Raw genomic sequence first — 17,252 nt, 5'->3', positions numbered from 1 at the left:
GTATAAACAGTGGGGTGTTACTCATGACATTTTTGATGTTATAGTATTAACTTCACCAAAAAAGTCATTCTCATGACTTCACCATAGAATTTTCCTATTTTGAATGAAGGTTTAAATGGGAAAATTTGAGTGGGGATTTAGCTTAATGTGTTGGTGTGTTTTTAGTTTGAATGTGGAATGTTTGAACAATTTAGTTTGTTTTCTGGTTGCATGAATTATTGATTAAATTAATCTACCTTGTTTTTTATGCATGAGAATATGTAATATATGTTTGATGACCTTATGGTGTTTGAAGAAATTCTAGAAGATATTATGAACAACTTATGCATTTGCCTATGGTGAATCTCTTCACCATGGTTCACTAGGTTTCTAGAATATTTGTCTCCTTGCTAATTGATTTTAAGCAAGTTATGAATCGATTCACAATAATATTATTAAATCTTATAATTCTCAAGATTGAGTTATATATCAAACATGTATCTTCTTTCAAAAAAAATCAAACATGTATCTTGGTTTTGGTTTATAGGCAGAAGAGGGAAGAATAATAATTATGTTTTTTCTTATTGGTGGAACAATCCATTAGGTTGTATGCAAAATATTTGAGTATTGTTGTTTTGTGTTGGTGTATTTGTAATACATTGTAAGGGTTGGCGCGCTCTTTGTGCACTTCATAATATTACATTAGTTTGAGTGGAACAGAACTCGAATCTCTGAAACAAAAGTTTCATATTCGAGTCTTATGGATGGATACAATGTGGTTGGGAGGGAATACTCTACTAAAAGTGTAGGAGACTACACACAACATAATAGTCATTTAGCTGCATTTTTTTCTCTATGCCTCTCTTCTTTTCATTGCAACTAGATCTTCTACCCGTGCTGCCGCACGGGACATATATAGTTCAAGAAACTACTTGAAATTCATTAAAATATTCCATTGCGATGTATTGTGAAGATTGTTTCTACAACTCGTTAAATACATCTGTATGTTAATTTGTTATATTAATTAAGCCTTTTACCTGTCCGTAATTTTTATGAAAGGAAGCATATCAAAATCTTTAGTGTTTATTGCACCTTGAAACATACTAATGGTTTGTAGATTTGCTTAAACAACGCTATTGAAATGAAAATGCAATTACATTGGTTCCAAATTGCAAAAAGTGGATTAGGAAGTATGCTTTATTATGCAAATCAACCATGAAAGTTATCAAGCAGAATACCAGTTTTCATGTTTTAGTTCTGTGTCAACATGGTTCCATTACTAAACAGCAAGTTATAGTTCAACACACTAATATACATATACCATGGCCCGACTGGTATGAGTTTCAGCTGAACCATATAACAGAAATTATACGGCAACATTACAGAAGCCATTCCACGCATATATAAGAAATTATACGGCAGCTGATATATAAGAAAACACAAAACAACATGTCTGCACGGATAAAATAGAACGCAAGCCTTAATAATCAAGTACTATTTCAATGTTTAAATAGCTGCTACCAAAAAAAGGTTCAATACATACAGATTAATAGTAATAAAATATAAGACTTTCAATGAGATAATGAATCTTATATATGTTAGTAATTATCTAAAATATAAGACTTTATCTTAACAGGGTTCAAGTCCTGGAAACAGCCTCTTGTGTAAAACAGGGTAAGGCTGCGTACAATACACCAAATGGTGGGACCCCTTCCCGGACCCTGCATATGCGGGAGCTCTAGTGCACCGGGTTGCCCTTTTTTTTATAAGACTTTATCTTAACAAAAATGGCCTAAGTTTGGAATAGTTTTTGCTGAATGCAGTAATAGGAACATTGTAGACCGATGAATCACTACTTGATCATTTTTTATAGACAACTTGATCACAACTTATACATATTTAAGGTTCTCCACAAATTTGATTGTTTCCTCCGTGATCCACGTCATTTCACTGTCTATAGAGCCAATAGCTTGTCACCAAGATGTGTCCATGAAGTTTATTAATGTATTGTTCAATATCAGTGATTGATGACTTTTAAGATTGACTTAATAATGTGACAATAGTTTAACAAATGTACCCAATTATAGATAATGATAATCCTCGGTCAAGCATTCAAATACACAACTATAAGCTCCATTGAGAATAATCAAGATACATAAACACACTTCAGTGGAATACAATCGTATTTTTCTCTTTATTCTCTTTCAATTGTACTATAAGTATGCCACTTGATTATGAACATGCCTAATATGCGATGTAGTTTTTGAAAACTGAGAAATAAATTGATATATCACTTGCTGTTCAAAAATAAATAAAAATTGATACATCACTCAACAATAGATCCCATAGAAGAGTGTGAGAGCTGCTGATCCAAGATGACATTGGCTGTGTTCATCGGTTCTAATTCAACGATCAAATAAAAGAATTTTAGGTCAAACTGTAAACCAATTTTGTAGGCCACTGCGTTCACCAGATCTGCGTCATTTTGCAGCTATTATTGACAATTGCAGGTTGCCATAACAGAACCAAATTTGTCTCTAATTACCGACAAAAGAACCCAGCTGCCCTCCTCGTTTGGCCTCGCTTCATTCACGTTCAGTTTGTATCACCCGGAGGTGGATAATCCAAACACACATTGGAAATAGGTGCTGCCATAACCTAAAAATCAGCTCGACGGTCCGCATTATTTGAGCTGATACATGCTACAACAGAAAACTGAGCTCGCTGCACCACTGAAAATTCAATTAGCATATATTGTCCTTCAAAGTTTCTTTTGTTGCGAGCTTCTGTATCTCATATACCTGATGTCCTTCATCAAAATTTGTTGCTACAATGTGTTCAATAACAACGGAAAAAAAAGAGAGAGAGAATAGTACTCACCAATTAGCTTGTCAGCTATGAATCTCTGATGAAAGTTTCGTATGGATATAAAGCATACACTGAAATTGCACCAATTTCATCAGCCCAAAGGTTCCAAACAAAATAGAATATTCTCCACATTCTACATCCTTGTGATAGTTCACATTTAAAATTGAAGCTCAATGAGTAATTTTAGAGTTCAAGACCGATAACAATTGATATTTAATTTCTTATTAACATATTAAGCTATATTACATGACATTTAAATAATATTCACAATAAACAATCAAATATATGAAACCCAATAAATTTATCACAACCTCACTAATATAATGAAAATTTTATACATTTTAGGATTGGAATGCAAATTTTATACTTTCTTCCTTCATGCTTTATATGAGAATGGCATGTTTAGGACTGGAATGCTAATTTCACATAAATAGAGAGCATTACACAGACGCATATTCAAACCATCATTCCTGCCTCAAAATAGACATGAAACCCAAGCAAATTGCAACAAAAAAACATTGCAAAATTGAACATCACTTACTATTGAAAACCAGCAGAATCCTGCACCAGAAAAGCATAAAAGTCAAGCTGAAGAACCAACTCAAAAAACAAAATAGACAACATCTACACAAATAAAAAACAGGTTGTCGTTAGGTAACTAAATCATAAATGTTCAAAGGCAATATCCATTGTTCAGAATGATAATTCCTAAATAAAAATGATTGAAACATATACCTTCTCGAAAAAATTTCCAAGGGGTGGAAAGAAGCCAGCTGATAGAAGGACGGCCGAGAACAATACTCATGTTAATCTACATAAAGACAGATCAGATGCATAAGTATCAGTCTTGTGGTTTGAATCACTACATTCAATACATTCCTGGTGCAATAAGATAAATAATAATTACAGATAAGCCTCTTCAAAAAAAAATTACAAATAAGCAACATTATTCAATATAAGACTAATTTTAACAATTGGTTTTGCCAAATCACTACTGAATATAAGACTAATTTGAAATATAAATGTCTTTGCCAGTAAGTGTTCTTCATTAGCTAATTTAGTTACGACATTCATGTAGTCAGCCTCTTCTTAAAATCTGGAATTAAATGTATAAAATTAGTAAAATTAGATTTCTGCAAAAAGTTAAGATCTAAGCTATAGCAGATGGAAAGAATTGAGTAAATGTACCTTTCTATTATGCATAGCTATGAATTGCTGGATGACAACAGAGTCATCAGCAGTCCTTTTCACAGAAAAGCAACGCCGATTATTTATTATATTGCCATCACCAACTTCAACCTTGAACAACCATTGCTTATCTAAGAATGACTGAAATTCTGATGGATAATCATCATTTTGCTCGTTCTGCACATCAAGAATCAGTTTGTTATGCAAACAGACAAATCACTTGTTTACAAAACCACCAGTTGAATAAATTAAAATAAGTAACCAATATTGCCCCATCAATTCGACCAAGAAAATATCAAACATTTCGTCCCAAAAATTGAGAAACAACTTCTAACAACACAAAAGCAGTAGAACCGGTTTCATCCATAGCAATGACATGCACCTTGTATCCAATGTCTTGTAATTTGACCGGACTAACTAATTACGCAATACAACTTGATCAAAATTGTTCAATTGATCTGCTCTCGTGTGTTCAATTGAATCCATTACAACCAAATATCAAATCAATGAGTTACATGTAATGATCTAAATGCTCTGACATTTCTCAAAGTAACTTATCATGGATTACTATTAACTCTGCCCAAAAATAATCAAAGAAGGGTATATAGACCCGTGCTCTACCCAAACTTTTCATTAGGCTTCCCTGAAATTGAGTAACTAACTTGTGAAAAGTAAAAAAAGAAATGGCTAAGAAAGTTATACTATGTCTACAGATCATATGCTACCATAATTGAGTCTTTCATCACAACAAACAGAATGAACATTAACAACTTAACAATAAAATGCATTTGAGAAATATTTGAAATGCGTTGTTGTCTTAAGATTTAAATCACAGAGTTAAACAACCAAAACAGAATTGAAGATAAAAGCAAAATTCCAGGAAAGAACTCATTTTCAAGTTTCAGGAATCACTTTAGCAGACACGTTTGGAATATTATGTCTAGCAAAACAACTAAACGCAAAATTATAGTTAAGGGTATTCTGTTCAACACATATTTTCACATCTTCCTTACCAAGTCCAGGCATATCCAAACGAAGAAGCAGAGAATCCTCTGTCCACGTCGAACTCCACCAGATCCAATTCCACGGGAAGCAGAAAGGAATGGATTGTCCATTAATTGACCCACCATGTTAACATCTAAAAACACAACAGTTTAGTATTTATTTAGTATTAGTTAATCAAATCAAATAAATAAAATAGTGAAATTGAGTAAAAGAGCGATAACAACTACCTGAGAGGAAATCGTCGTGGCGAGTGCGAGGGAAAGAGCGATCAGTGGGACCACGATAGGCAACATTGGACTCATCAGAGTGTTCGTCGTACTGGCGCATGGCGTTGGTGTTGAATGAACGGGAAGCGGAAGAGGAACGGGATGGAGAGACCTAGAGAGGAGGCCGGAGGAGAAATTTCACCGCTGAATCCGCCAGCCCAGAAGCTTTCGAATCAAAATTTCATGGTCACTCAACTACATAGGGGAGACAGTGAGATGGGGAAGGCTGTGGTTGATTTTCGATTCGTAAGAGAGATAGGGTGAAGAGAGAAAGCGAGAAAAGGAATAAACTTGTTTCAGAAAACGAAAGAGCGAGATAGAAGAATTCGTGGGGTTCAACCGAAACAGAAACAACTTCCTCCGTTGTGAAGCTGTGTTGGATCTGGTTTGTGATGGTTCAAATCTGCTTATGGTGTTCTCCAATTCAGCACCGCATGAAATTGAAATTCAAATGCAAATGAGTTAGGGTGCTAAGTTAATAGAATTGTGAGGGAGTGAAATGAAACGGGAGTGTAGAGAGAGAAAGAGGAAGAGACGGTAAATTGAGAGAGAGATAGAGGGTGGTGAACATAGGAACACGTTTTTAAGTCTGTATTGAGCAGTGTGTATAATAATTGTCATGGTTTTTTAATGTGGGATTCAAATTTCAAATTTTGGCTCCAATTTTTTAGGTTTAGGGTTATGCAATTAGGGTTTGCATGTTTGCTAGGATTAGATATAAAAGATGAACCCTCGTGTTTCATGCGATGATTATTCTCCACCACATACTTACACCATATAATTTCAGAACATTAGTATTTTGTTTTCTTTCACTGTGAATTATTTGCTTCAGGTCCTTGAAATTGTAGTCATATAATAGGACATACATATGTCTCTGTGCATGTAGGACAACTCCATTACAGTTTGTGACAAGAACTCATGTTGAGTTGTCGTGGTCATCATCGCTTTTATGAATTTTTTCATTTGATTCAATAATTGCCTGAGTGTATTATTCATTTCATTTTTAAAGTGGTTAAAATTGATTTTAAAAGTGTAGAGTTGATTTAGATATGTTTAATTATTTTCGGTAAAATTGATTTTGCTTTCAAAATAAATTTTACTTGAAGCTAAAAATTAGAGTTTTTAATTATATAATTGATTTTAACATTCAATTTTATTATTGAACTTACTTCCAAAATATAACAAAACATAAACTCACGTTTGCATAAAATCACTTTATTTTCTATATACACTTTCATCTAGAATCAATTTTAGATAATTAATTAACTCACAGTCAATTTTGTGAGTTTCATTTTGATACACAACTAGTATTTTTTTTTACACAGTAAACTAGTTAGAATCATTCCCATATATCACTTAAAAATACAAACAATTTTGTGTCCTAGCAAATATTACATCCGTTCTTTATTATAAGAGATAATTCATTTTTTGAAATCATTGTATATATGATATATTTGGTCCGAATTCACCCACGATTTCACACTTACTCATTTACTCTTTCCATCAATTCTCACCAACAGGCATATACTGTTCCACAATACTTCTGTTTCCAAACTCAAAATAGCAACACGACCTTTGCTCCAACCAAAAACACAAAACCATATATATATAATCCTTTCACTTTTATATCATTATCATCTTCATCTTCAATCTTCGATATGGGAAGTCAACAACAACAGCCTCTCACCACAACAAAACAAGAACTACCACCTCTAGTAGCCATGTTTCCAACTCCAGGAATGGGACATCTCATTCCAATGATCGAATTCGCCAAGAGACTCTCCAAACATAACCTCCCCATCACCTTCATCATCCCTAACGACGGTCCACCTTCAAAGGCTCAAACCACCGTACTCACTTCCCTACCTCATGGCATTTCCCATGTCTTCCTCCCTCCGGTCACTCTCTCCGACCTCCCACCCAAGACCAAACCCGAAACACTCATGACAGCCACCATTGTTCCTTCTCTTCCTTCTCTCTTTCAAACCCTACTCTCTCTTATGACTTCCCACCGTCTCTCTGCTCTCGTTGTCGACCTATTTGGCACCGATGCCTTTGACATGGCCGCTGAACTAGATATCCCTTCATATCTCTACTTCCCTACCACTGCCAATAACTTGTCCTTTGCCTTTTATTTTCCCCAACTCGACCAAAATGTTCAGGGCGAGTTTAGGGATATCCCTGAACCGCTTAACATCCCTGGATGTTTCGCGGTTCATGGGAAAGACTTAGCAGACCCGATTCATGATCGAAACAACGAAGCCTACAAGTGTTTTCTCCACCATGTGACAAGATACAAGTTGGCTAAAGGAATAATAGAGAATAGTTTTTTTGAGCTTGAACCGGAGGCTATTACTTTTTTGCAAAAGAATGAACCACCGGTTTATCCGGTTGGACCGTTAGTGAATGAAGACTCTATTAATAATGGATCAGAATTTGATGTGTGTTTTCAATGGTTGGATGAGCAGCCACATGGAAGTGTTATATTTGTGAATTTTGGTAGTGAGGGGATCCTTACTAGTGCTCAAACAGATGAAATTGCTTATGGGTTGGAAATGAGTGAACAAAGGTTCTTGTGGGTTCTAAGGTGTCCTAAGGATAAAGTTGAAAATGATTCTAATTTTATTGCAAATAGTAATGTTGACCCTTTTGAATTTTTACCAAATGGTTATATAGAGAGGACTAAAGGGAAGGGTTTGGTGCTCCCATATTGGGCCCCACAAGCACAAGTTTTGAGCCATATCTCAATTGGAGGGTTTGTGAGTCATTGTGGTTGGAATTCAACTCTTGAGAGTGTGGTGAATGGTGTGCCTTTGATTGCATGGCCACTCTATGCTGAACAAAAGATGAATGCTGTTTTATTGAGTGAAAAAGTTAAAGTGGCTATTAGACCAAAAGTTGGTGAAAATGGGTTGGTTCAAAGGGAAGAAATTGCAAGTGTTGTGAAGAGGTTAATGGTAGGAGAAGAAGAGGAAAAGATTCGTTATAGAATGAAGGATCTCAAAGATGCAGCTAGTAATGCTCTAAAGGAAAACGGGTCTTCAACAAAGCAAATATGTGAATTGGCTCTCAAATGGAAAGGTGTTACAATACCAAATTGAAGTTGCATTTCATTTACCCTTCTTTCAATGTATTTCTTCCTCTTACCCTTGCCTTTATTTTTGTTAGTTATAATTTGGTTATGTCATTTAATTTGTTAATCATAATTTATTAATATTTTTCCATTCTTTGGTTTTTTTTTATTTTTATTTTTTATGATTTCATTATGATACACAACATGATATGCTTAAAGATAACAAGAGTAGCTAGGGGGGATTGGCTTCATGTCAATGGGGGTAGCATTCTCCAAAAGAAAAAAATAATCTTGTATAATTAGTATAATTTTGTATGTAGCTATCCTTGACTACTCCAAACAATTTTGTTGGTTCAAAGAGGGATAATATTAATATAAATTGATAATTTATTTAGTTTTGTGTCAATTATAAATAAAATTGATTTCTTAAAATTTCATAGAGCTCAACTTTTCGAAAATAATTATTGTTAGATTTTATTTTCTTCGCTTTCGTTTCATTAAATATAAGTAAAAATTATTGTGAATTTATTTTACTTATTGATTAAGTATAATATAATAGTTTAAAAATATATTTTATTTCTTCTTTATATTTGGCCCCCTCGTAAAAAATTTGTTAGCTTCACCGCTGAGTAGCAAATTGTGCACAACACAACTCTCGATTCATAAAATAGACAGGCCCCTCCAAACATGCTCTTAGTCAAATGGAAAAAACTCGTTAAATAATGTTAGGCCGACTCAACCTATTATGCGGTGTAAAGTATACATTAAAAACGAGGCTTTCATATATGTAAGAAACAGTAACATAAAGAATTTTTTACAAAAAATAAAGTAAAATTATTTTTATTAGTAGGAAAATTTAAAATGTATCGATTCACTAAAGCTAACAATTATTTTGTTAGTTCTCCTAATATGAGTATTGGTAACAATTTTTATTAAGTTAAAATAAATAAAATTCTCGAACTATAAAAAAAAAACACTAAAAAGAAAATGTATATGTCAAAAGTATGACATAACATCAAGATTAAAAAGGCTACAAAGCAGATTTGATCCTAGGACCGTAGACATGAGTGATGGGGGCAGAAAATTGTTTAATTATACCGAAAATTATACTGAAAATTGTTTGAGGCAAGGGTGTTTGCGTTTTTTCTTTGAGACAAGGGTGTTCTTGAGAAGTCAGAAGGGTATTTGAGAAACTCCAGAGAGGTCACTTGATTGAAAGTTTATCTCTTCAACCTCAAGAAACTCGATTTGAGACTCGACACCTAGAGAAGTGAATTTAGATTTTTACTTCTCAAGATTTTAGAGTTTACGTTTTAACTTCTCAAGATCTAAAGCAAGGGTTTTGACGACCTTGCCTTTGAGCCGACCCAGAACAATGTTCAACCATGGTTAATTTTTGCGAGGTTCTCTTCTTACACGCCACATCTTTTGTTTACTTTGTTCTATCGTTTTATTGTTTACGAGTCAAACCTTGCTATCATTAGAGGAATCAATATAACTAAAAGTAAACATGCAAATAAAAGTTCCAACAAGTTCAAAATTCTGATCAAAAGAAACAAGCATATTTAAATGTCACGATGAGCAATAAAAATTGAATTAAAAGTAAATTAGCAATATTGTATGTCAAGACAAGGGTCATCTACCTTTAGTGATGGAAAGGTCGAATAACTTTAGACGAAAGTTTGAGAAGTTAACAGAGATAATGATGTTTAAAATGGTGGGGAAAAAGAAGAGAAGAGAGATATATGAATAAAACTTTGTCTTTAATTTGACATGTATTTGTGTGTCCATTTTTCTTTTACCTTGATTATTCTTAAAATGATGGTTAAATTTGTCCTGATACACAACTAGGCTGAGATGCGAATATGGGACCAAAGAAGTTGTCTCTTAATATAGCTAGCTTAATGAGTGTTAGGAATATTTTTTTTTTCAAAACTCTTTCTTACACTCATTCCTTTATTGGGTGAAATCAACATGAGTCTCATCACTTTATGTGAGATCTATTTCCAAAAGGTAAGACCTATATTGATTTCGTCAAATAAAAAAAATGAATGTTAGATAGAGTGTTGAAAATAGTTTTCCTAACACTTCTCTAGTTGGCTCGTGTAAACCTCAACAACTCAATGAAAGGATGACTGCTCTATCTGCTCGGTATATTGCTCAACCGTTGAAAATAAGTCGATCGAGAGTTACACTCCAGTTCCAAAAACAACGGAGTCCTGACTCTCGATAAGTTTTGTGAGATCGGGAGTTATAAAGAAATTACGCAACGAAAGACCACATCATGTGAAGAAGAAACACAAGTGGATGGAGAATTTTCAATAGGAGAGGAGCTTTCCGCACACCAACATCACTTCAAATGCACACATTCGAAAAAAGAATAGTAATCTTAGGTAGATAAGTGGGTTTTCGGAGCCCCCCACTCTACAGTTAGCCACTGTACAACAAAGGAGCCCCCATAAACACAATACACCTTCACAGAAAGGCAAAGCTCCTGCGAGCGGTCGAGAGGAGTCACCCTTTAGCAAAGGGCAGACCATCCTCGAGCAGACCTAGACGGACCACAAGCATATCGGCGCTCATTATTAATGATCCTCTCATGTCTGGATCGCAAAGTCCCCAAAGAAGATCGCCCGAAAGGAAAGCTCCTAATTCCGCGCATGGACCCAACATAGGGTTAAATCTTTGTCAAAGTATAGACTCAGGCTAAACTTAATCGGAGTAGCACCACGAAAGATACGTCGAAACTCGAGTTTAAACCTAAATTCCTAAAGGGAATACAACAAGAAGGCATTAAATCCATCAATAGCAAAATAAGTCCGGAGTAAATCCAAGGCGAGGAAATTGACCCATACACACAAAGTATTAAAAGTCTTGATTGAATACAAAAAAAAAAAACTATAATCAAAAAGTTTTTTTTTTTAAAATTCCTTGAAATCTAAATCCAATACACCCTCTTTAGGCAACGGCAATGGCCAGACTTCCAAAATCCCCGACTGACCGACAATCAAGGAAGACATTGATAATAATTTTTTTATTTTCTTTGGTGAAATGATGCATTAATAATAACAACTTTAGACAGCAAATATAGGGTAAACCAAAAACTATTTATTTCGCAATTTCTTCCTCTGCTTGAACAAAAGAAAACATATGATAGATGGATGCCTACGTTACAACAGAACAAAGAAACCTCAAAATAGTGAAATACAATAGCTAACTACAAAATATTTTCACATTACATCCTAACTACCCCGAAAAGCTCTCCTAACTAACGTGGGAAGGAAGTTTCATTGTTCTTATTTTTGGACACACAAAACATGATTACTACATATTGTAATCCTCCTCTTTGCCATTTTACTAATCCTGATCTACAAAACTCACAAGTTAATCCATGCACAAAATTTCTAAGTGCTATTATTCATTCATCAATAGCAAAGTTCTTGTGTGTTGATAGAGAAATCATCCATGTCGAAATTTATGTCATTATAGAGATCAAAATCCATTGGGGAATTGGCAATAGAATTTGGGCCTGAAATTATCTCAGTCTCACTTGGGCCTAGTCCAGTGCTGTCCATATCCAATAATGACAAGCAGAAAATGTTTGATTCTGAGAATATATTGTTATCCTCATTTTCCATGAAATTGTTTTCAATCATGGTCTCTAAAAATATGTTGTTATCTTCATTTTCAGATCCTATTGATGGAGAGGAAAAATTGAATGATTGAAATATATCCTCCTTGTTGTCAAAAGAGATTTTTTTTTCTTGAGGTGGTTGTATTTTCTCTTCTTGGGGTTGAATATTTTGATTGGATTGTGATTTATTTTGTCCAAATTTCAACTTTGTTTTTGATGGGAGTGTCTTGTTAGATTGGGTGCATGTGTGTCTTCCTTTGTAGGTTATCTCACATATCATTTCATCTTCATCTGATTTTTGCACTTGCTTAGTAGCTAGACAACCTTGTGCATGTCTATGTGTGCATCTGTAATATCCTCTGCATTGCAAAATCACTATTTGTTAGATAAATATTAAAACATTTTGCTTCAATAGAAAAATAAGAATGACAAAATAACCTTAGATTCTATGGTCATGTAGGAAATATAAAAAATGATATTAAATTTTTTTGTGGTATTGATGTCCCTGCACTTCAGTTGGTAGTTTCACGGACACAGAAATGCAGTGGTTGGAATTCAAACCCCGAATTTCTTACTTCTCCACACTTATAGTGTGTGAGTCTAGCCTAACTATTCGATCACAAACAAATCCAGATGGATTATCTTCAAATTAGGGAACATATCAAGTAGGGATGAGAAATACATGAATATTAAAATACTAGTAATATTTATATTTGAATGTTTGTGTTTTTCTTTCCCCTATTTGAAATCTCCATTGAAATCTAAAGTTTCTATCTTTAGTGAATCACAAATTTTTTTTTGGTGGTGGCCGGGGTTTGAACCCCAGACCTTGCATATTTTATGCATTGTCCATACCAACTGAGCTAAGCTCACGAGGACAGTGAATCACAAATTTAATTCAGGCATATCATCTTCTTTTTTTAGGAAATCAGGCACATCATCTTGTTATGATAAGATGACCTACATTTTGACTTTAGGTTAGTAAATTTAGTTCAAAATGTGAACTGTCTTAATCTTAATCTGACAATTTTAACTAATGGCTCCATAATTGTATTAATGGTTCCATAATTGGTGTAGTACACATGTTATGATGTTGTCTATAACAGTGAATTTGGCTAACATGCTAATAGACTATAGTATTTAATGCTAACTTAAATTGGTGCATGAATGGTAAAAAAGTACAAGCAAATTTCTCCAATTGTTAAATTTTTCCAATGTCCTTTCTCTTCTAGTACACCTACCAGAATTAAATCTTTCTAATTTTGTCCTTTGGATTCTTTAAAAAAAAAAAAAAAATTGTCCTTTGGATAACTTTTATCGTCTTTTTAAAAGCATTTTGTCCTTTCCCATTATTTGATATAGTATTTTTTATTTTCCCTCCCTCTTTTTTAGACATTATTGGTTGATTGGCCAATGATATTTTAGTGAGTGGGGTACCCAAAGCCACTTGCACCAATCAAAAAAAATTCCTATATAATAAATAAAAACCTAAATAGAACAAATACAACTTTTCTTATCATAATATCGAAGTGACAAACATTATAACTTTCACTTTTAGAAATAGACACTTTGATGAAAAAAAGTTATTTGCTGCATGGGGTATTATCAGTACCTCAAGCAAAAGTAATTAAATTTATTTTTTTAGTATCAATAGAATATTCTTTACGCGCAATTATATATATTAATCTCCTGAGTCGGATAATACCATAATGAATAACAAAACTCTTACAGTAATTTTGTCAAATTTACTAGGAATTTAAAGATGCATTATGGATATGTTTGAACAAAAGAAATATAGATGACGTAAAAAATGATTGTTACCTTGGAAACTTGGCTCCAAGAATATCCTTTTGTCCATACTTTCTCCAACTATAACCATCCTCAACAGACCCTTCAGCTTCTGTTCCAGAATAAACCTTCACTTGCTCTGTCCACTTAGGCACGGTTTTTCTGCACCACAAAATTCCAAAGAATAATGAAAATTATGAGATCGTGAACCTTGGAAAAAAAAAAATTCCTATAAAAAAATGAACCTTGAAAATTCACCACCAAGTTCAAAAGGAATCAATGATTTTGTAATTTAATCCAATATACCTTTTCTTGGACACATGTTTGTGCTTGAACTTTGAATCTTGGACCTCACTTTTAGGGCTTCCATTTGAACAATGAGAATCCATCATGTTGACATTGTTTGTCTTAATTTTTCCCTCATTACCCTTTGCCATGGTTATTGCTGTCTCAATGGACAAAATTAATTTGTCAATTAAGACTTCATGTGATGAAGTTGATGTTGATGATGATGATGATGTTGATGATGATGGAGAGAAAATTTGGTCATAAAGCTTCTTTGCTAGCTCTTCACCTTGCATTAGTTCACCAATGAGACCAATTTCTTCACACTTAATGTTCTCTTTCATTTTTTGAAAAATAATTATGATAGCACAAGAAAGGGATATTTGGTAAAATAGGCACTATACTACTAGCACATGAAGAACAAGTGGTAAAGCTAATGAAATGCCAAATGGAGAACTAAAAGAAATTAGTTTTTTTTTTTTTTTTTTTTGAAATTTGAGTGGGATTGTTGAGGAAGTGATGAGTGAGGAGGAGATATAAGGGGTGAAAGATAGAGAGTGATGTGTGTGAAAATAGAAAGGGGCATGCTCAAAAATGAAGGTGAGAGGAAGGTGGTATTTATTATGAAGAAAAGAGAAGGAAAGGAGGATGGTTAATGTGTTTTCTACAATGTGGGTCCATTTTTTTTGGCCTAAAAGAATATGGTATATTCATATTACTTTCTTGTGTTAGAAAAAATTGAAGAATCCATGAAATTGGATGAAAATATTGACCTTTTCTAATGTGAAACCTTAGAAATTATTTAATTTCTTGTGTTGGCCTATTGAATGGGTCAAGAAAAGTAGTAAAAGAGAAGGACACGTTGGTGCTATGCTCTCCCAGAGGGTAGTGAGCAACAACGCGGAAGAAAGGTTGAAAATTCTTGGTTGCATCTCATATACCATATTATATTTATAAAAATATCCAATATTTCTTGGTTTAAAATCCTTTTTTTTTAATATGGTTATGATTTTGAATGAATTATTACACTAGAAGACTAGGAAAGTGACGTCACTTTGCTTACGTTGATGTTGATAGTTATAAAAATGAGTCTCTAATTAACAAGGCAAAGTGGGGAGTTACAAGTTCTAGAATTAATGAATTTAATAATGCATTGTTGATATGTGTAGCTGAAACTTTGAATGCTTAAATTAAAAGCCTTCAGGCATTAGTTGGCAATGTAGTTGACAAAGGTATTTTAAATTTTTGTTGATTAGCAAACGAAAAGAAACCTTAACACTTAACTAAACAAGAATTATTTTTAATTTAACTGGATTTAAGTTTATACAAGGTGTCTTGCGGTTTAGCTATTATTATTGCAACATGGCTAAATTCCCCATTCAAGTAAATATTTTGATAAATAGTAGTACTAAATAGAAAGTTGATAAATACTAAGAATACCTTTCTAACATTTTTTTTCTACTACACATTTTTATTGAACGAAACCCTTTGGGTATCACCAATTTTTATGAAATTTACTTTTACAGTGTGCAACTTACATGAGATTTATTCAATAAGAAAACGATGGTAAGAAAAAATGTTACAAAGATATCAAAATAGTTACGTTTACCACTTGACTTGTCACACAACATAGATTTTATTCATAGGGCGGAAAATGTATTTAAAAAACAAATTTTTTTTACAGAATCAAAACACATGAATATTCGGAAGAAATAAAAATTGAAAATTAATTTTTTATTATAAAAGTAACGCTTATAAATTATAATGGAAATGAAAGAGTATTTTTTTTTTTTTATTAAAACTATTCTCAACTGAAAGTCTAGTGATTTTATTGCTCTAAATTTGAAGGATTGATCAACAATGCTTATTGTAGTTCCTTCTAAATCTAATTACAATTACTTCTAGGTCGAGAATGGATGCATGATGTTGGTGTTGCTCTATCTACAATACATCAACAATTGGTACTTTGGAATGAAGAAAGGTATGTTGAGCATGTAAAAGCAGATGAATTCATCTAAAGGAGCAAATTCTGGGATTTTGAATACGCACAAGTTACGCAAAAGCTTAAATCCTCATATGGAGTTCAAGTAGAACAATGATTGGAAAGTAACTTAGGTCGTGAGATGGCCAACGAATGGATCCTCGTACTCGAGCTTCATTGCTCGAATTTTGGTCTGTGTGGCCGAAAATAAATTAAACCTAAAGAATGTTTTCTTTTAGATGAAGATCTTAAGAAATAAATCATACAAATTCTCCGAAACTCTAAAGATTGTTTTCCTTAGAACTACAAAGACATGCTACTCAATAGGGATGGTCATGAATATAAACATATAGAACTCGAACCGTCATCATGGACATGTTGCAAGAATGAGTTAGCCTTGGAAGTAGGGCACAATCAAATCTCTCTAATACACCTGTTTGTGCCATTTAGAGAAATTTTAAGGAAATAGATATAATCATGAGATTATCTTATCATTTCAAGTTATGAGGAAGTTAATGATAACTTCTTGTTTTACTCAAAAACGCTTCACTTGCATTTTCACATATAAAATGTCAATTTCAAATACTTTTGAAAAACGACACTTGGGGGCATCTGTTACATGAAAGTTTCGATTTAAGCATTTTTTTTATTTGATTGATTACATATACAACATCATTACTTGAAAGTTCGATATCCGAGTCAGAAACGTCTTGTCAAGAGTTCGAGGAATATTATTTCAAAGACCAAGAGTGAAGGAAATTCAAAAACAACGTCTAGAGATATTCAAAAAATCATACTTCATAATTTCTAAAAACTGCCATAGTGAATTGTATCCAAGAAGTCTATTTCATTGTACTGTAAACGTGTACATACTTCACAATTCAACTTGGTAATAACTTTCTTCTCCAATGGATCAATGATATGCCTATACTGTAGTATTTAATTCAGTTATTCAAATTTCCATTTTGGGACTACCTTGACAAAACTTATACATCAAATGTTTATTTATTTAAATATTATTTTTTTTAAAAGAAAATAGGGTGTGAAATTTGTCTTAAAATGCAGCATTTGGGTTGTTTATGTAGTCCTTCAAAATTAAATATCAAAGAAATTCAACCATCACATATACCGTGACTTGAATTCAAAACCAGAATGATGCACTTGGTATGGTAAGTTATACATAAA

At 33.3% G+C, this 17,252-nt stretch overlaps 2 protein-coding genes and 1 pseudogene across 19 annotated transcripts; 1 reads left to right on the top strand and 2 right to left on the bottom strand.

Moving 5' to 3' along the window:
* Positions 1-2,090: 2,090 nt before the first annotated feature.
* Positions 2,091-6,026, bottom strand: LOC146897566 (uncharacterized). Of its 17 annotated transcripts, none has more exons than XR_015024123.1 (7): positions 5,265-6,026; positions 5,049-5,173; positions 4,036-4,212; positions 3,583-3,658; positions 3,389-3,471; positions 2,860-2,918; positions 2,091-2,780 (listed from the first exon to the last, which is right to left on the bottom strand). XR_015024123.1 is itself a non-coding variant. In XM_085739108.1 (7 exons), the coding sequence occupies exons 1-6, from the start codon at positions 5,365-5,367 to the stop codon at positions 2,871-2,873; spliced, it is 618 nt and encodes a 205-aa protein (XP_085595234.1). In that variant the 5' UTR covers positions 5,368-6,026; the 3' UTR covers positions 2,091-2,780; positions 2,860-2,870. The 17 variants fall into 17 exon arrangements, 10 of the variants coding, with proteins under 10 accessions (XP_085595234.1, XP_085595235.1, XP_085595236.1 ...); XR_015024125.1 differs by having other exon boundaries at positions 2,091-2,703; XR_015024127.1 differs by having other exon boundaries at positions 2,860-2,987; positions 5,268-6,026.
* A 726-nt stretch (positions 6,027-6,752) lies between these two features.
* LOC146897565 (hydroquinone glucosyltransferase pseudogene) lies at positions 6,753-8,530 on the top strand (annotated as a pseudogene). The gene has a single exon (XR_015024119.1). The product of XR_015024119.1 is annotated as a hydroquinone glucosyltransferase pseudogene (transcript).
* Positions 8,531-11,467: 2,937 nt separating this feature from the next.
* LOC146897564 (putative WRKY transcription factor 46) lies at positions 11,468-14,676 on the bottom strand. The gene is made up of 3 exons (XM_085739106.1): positions 14,108-14,676; positions 13,835-13,963; positions 11,468-12,372 (listed from the first exon to the last, which is right to left on the bottom strand). The coding sequence occupies exons 1-3, from the start codon at positions 14,428-14,430 to the stop codon at positions 11,805-11,807; spliced, it is 1,020 nt and encodes a 339-aa protein (XP_085595232.1). The 5' UTR covers positions 14,431-14,676; the 3' UTR covers positions 11,468-11,804.
* Positions 14,677-17,252: the final 2,576 nt, after the last annotated feature.

Source organism: Medicago sativa, chromosome 8, assembly GCF_051527215.1.
Source record: "Medicago sativa cultivar Bolivia chromosome 8, Bolivia_mono, whole genome shotgun sequence".
NCBI classification, from domain to species: Eukaryota; Viridiplantae; Streptophyta; class Magnoliopsida; order Fabales; family Fabaceae; genus Medicago; species Medicago sativa.
This window is presented reverse-complemented; position numbering and strand designations above follow the sequence as displayed.

What these genes read in the sequence shown, in the direction of transcription:
- LOC146897564 (XM_085739106.1), bottom strand. Translation starts at nt 14,430, where the DNA reads ATGAAAGAGAACATTAAGTGTGAAGAAATTGGTCTCATTGGTGAACTA. An exon ending in AAACATGTGTCCAAGAAAAG is followed by an intron (nt 13,964 to 14,107) that starts GTATATTGGATT and finishes TTTGTGGTGCAG; the next exon opens with AAAAACCGTGCCTAAGTGGA. An exon ending in CTTGGAGCCAAGTTTCCAAG is followed by an intron (nt 12,373 to 13,834) that starts GTAACAATCATT and finishes TTTGCAATGCAG; the next exon opens with AGGATATTACAGATGCACAC.
- LOC146897566 (XM_085739107.1), bottom strand. Translation starts at nt 5,367, where the DNA reads ATGCGCCAGTACGACGAACACTCTGATGAGTCCAATGTTGCCTATCGT. An exon ending in TAGCTATGCATAATAGAAAG is followed by an intron (nt 3,659 to 4,035) that starts GTACATTTACTC and finishes GTCTTTATGTAG; the next exon opens with ATTAACATGAGTATTGTTCT. An exon ending in GATTCTGCTGGTTTTCAATA is followed by an intron (nt 2,988 to 3,388) that starts GTAAGTGATGTT and finishes AACTATCACAAG; the next exon opens with GATGTAGAATGTGGAGAATA.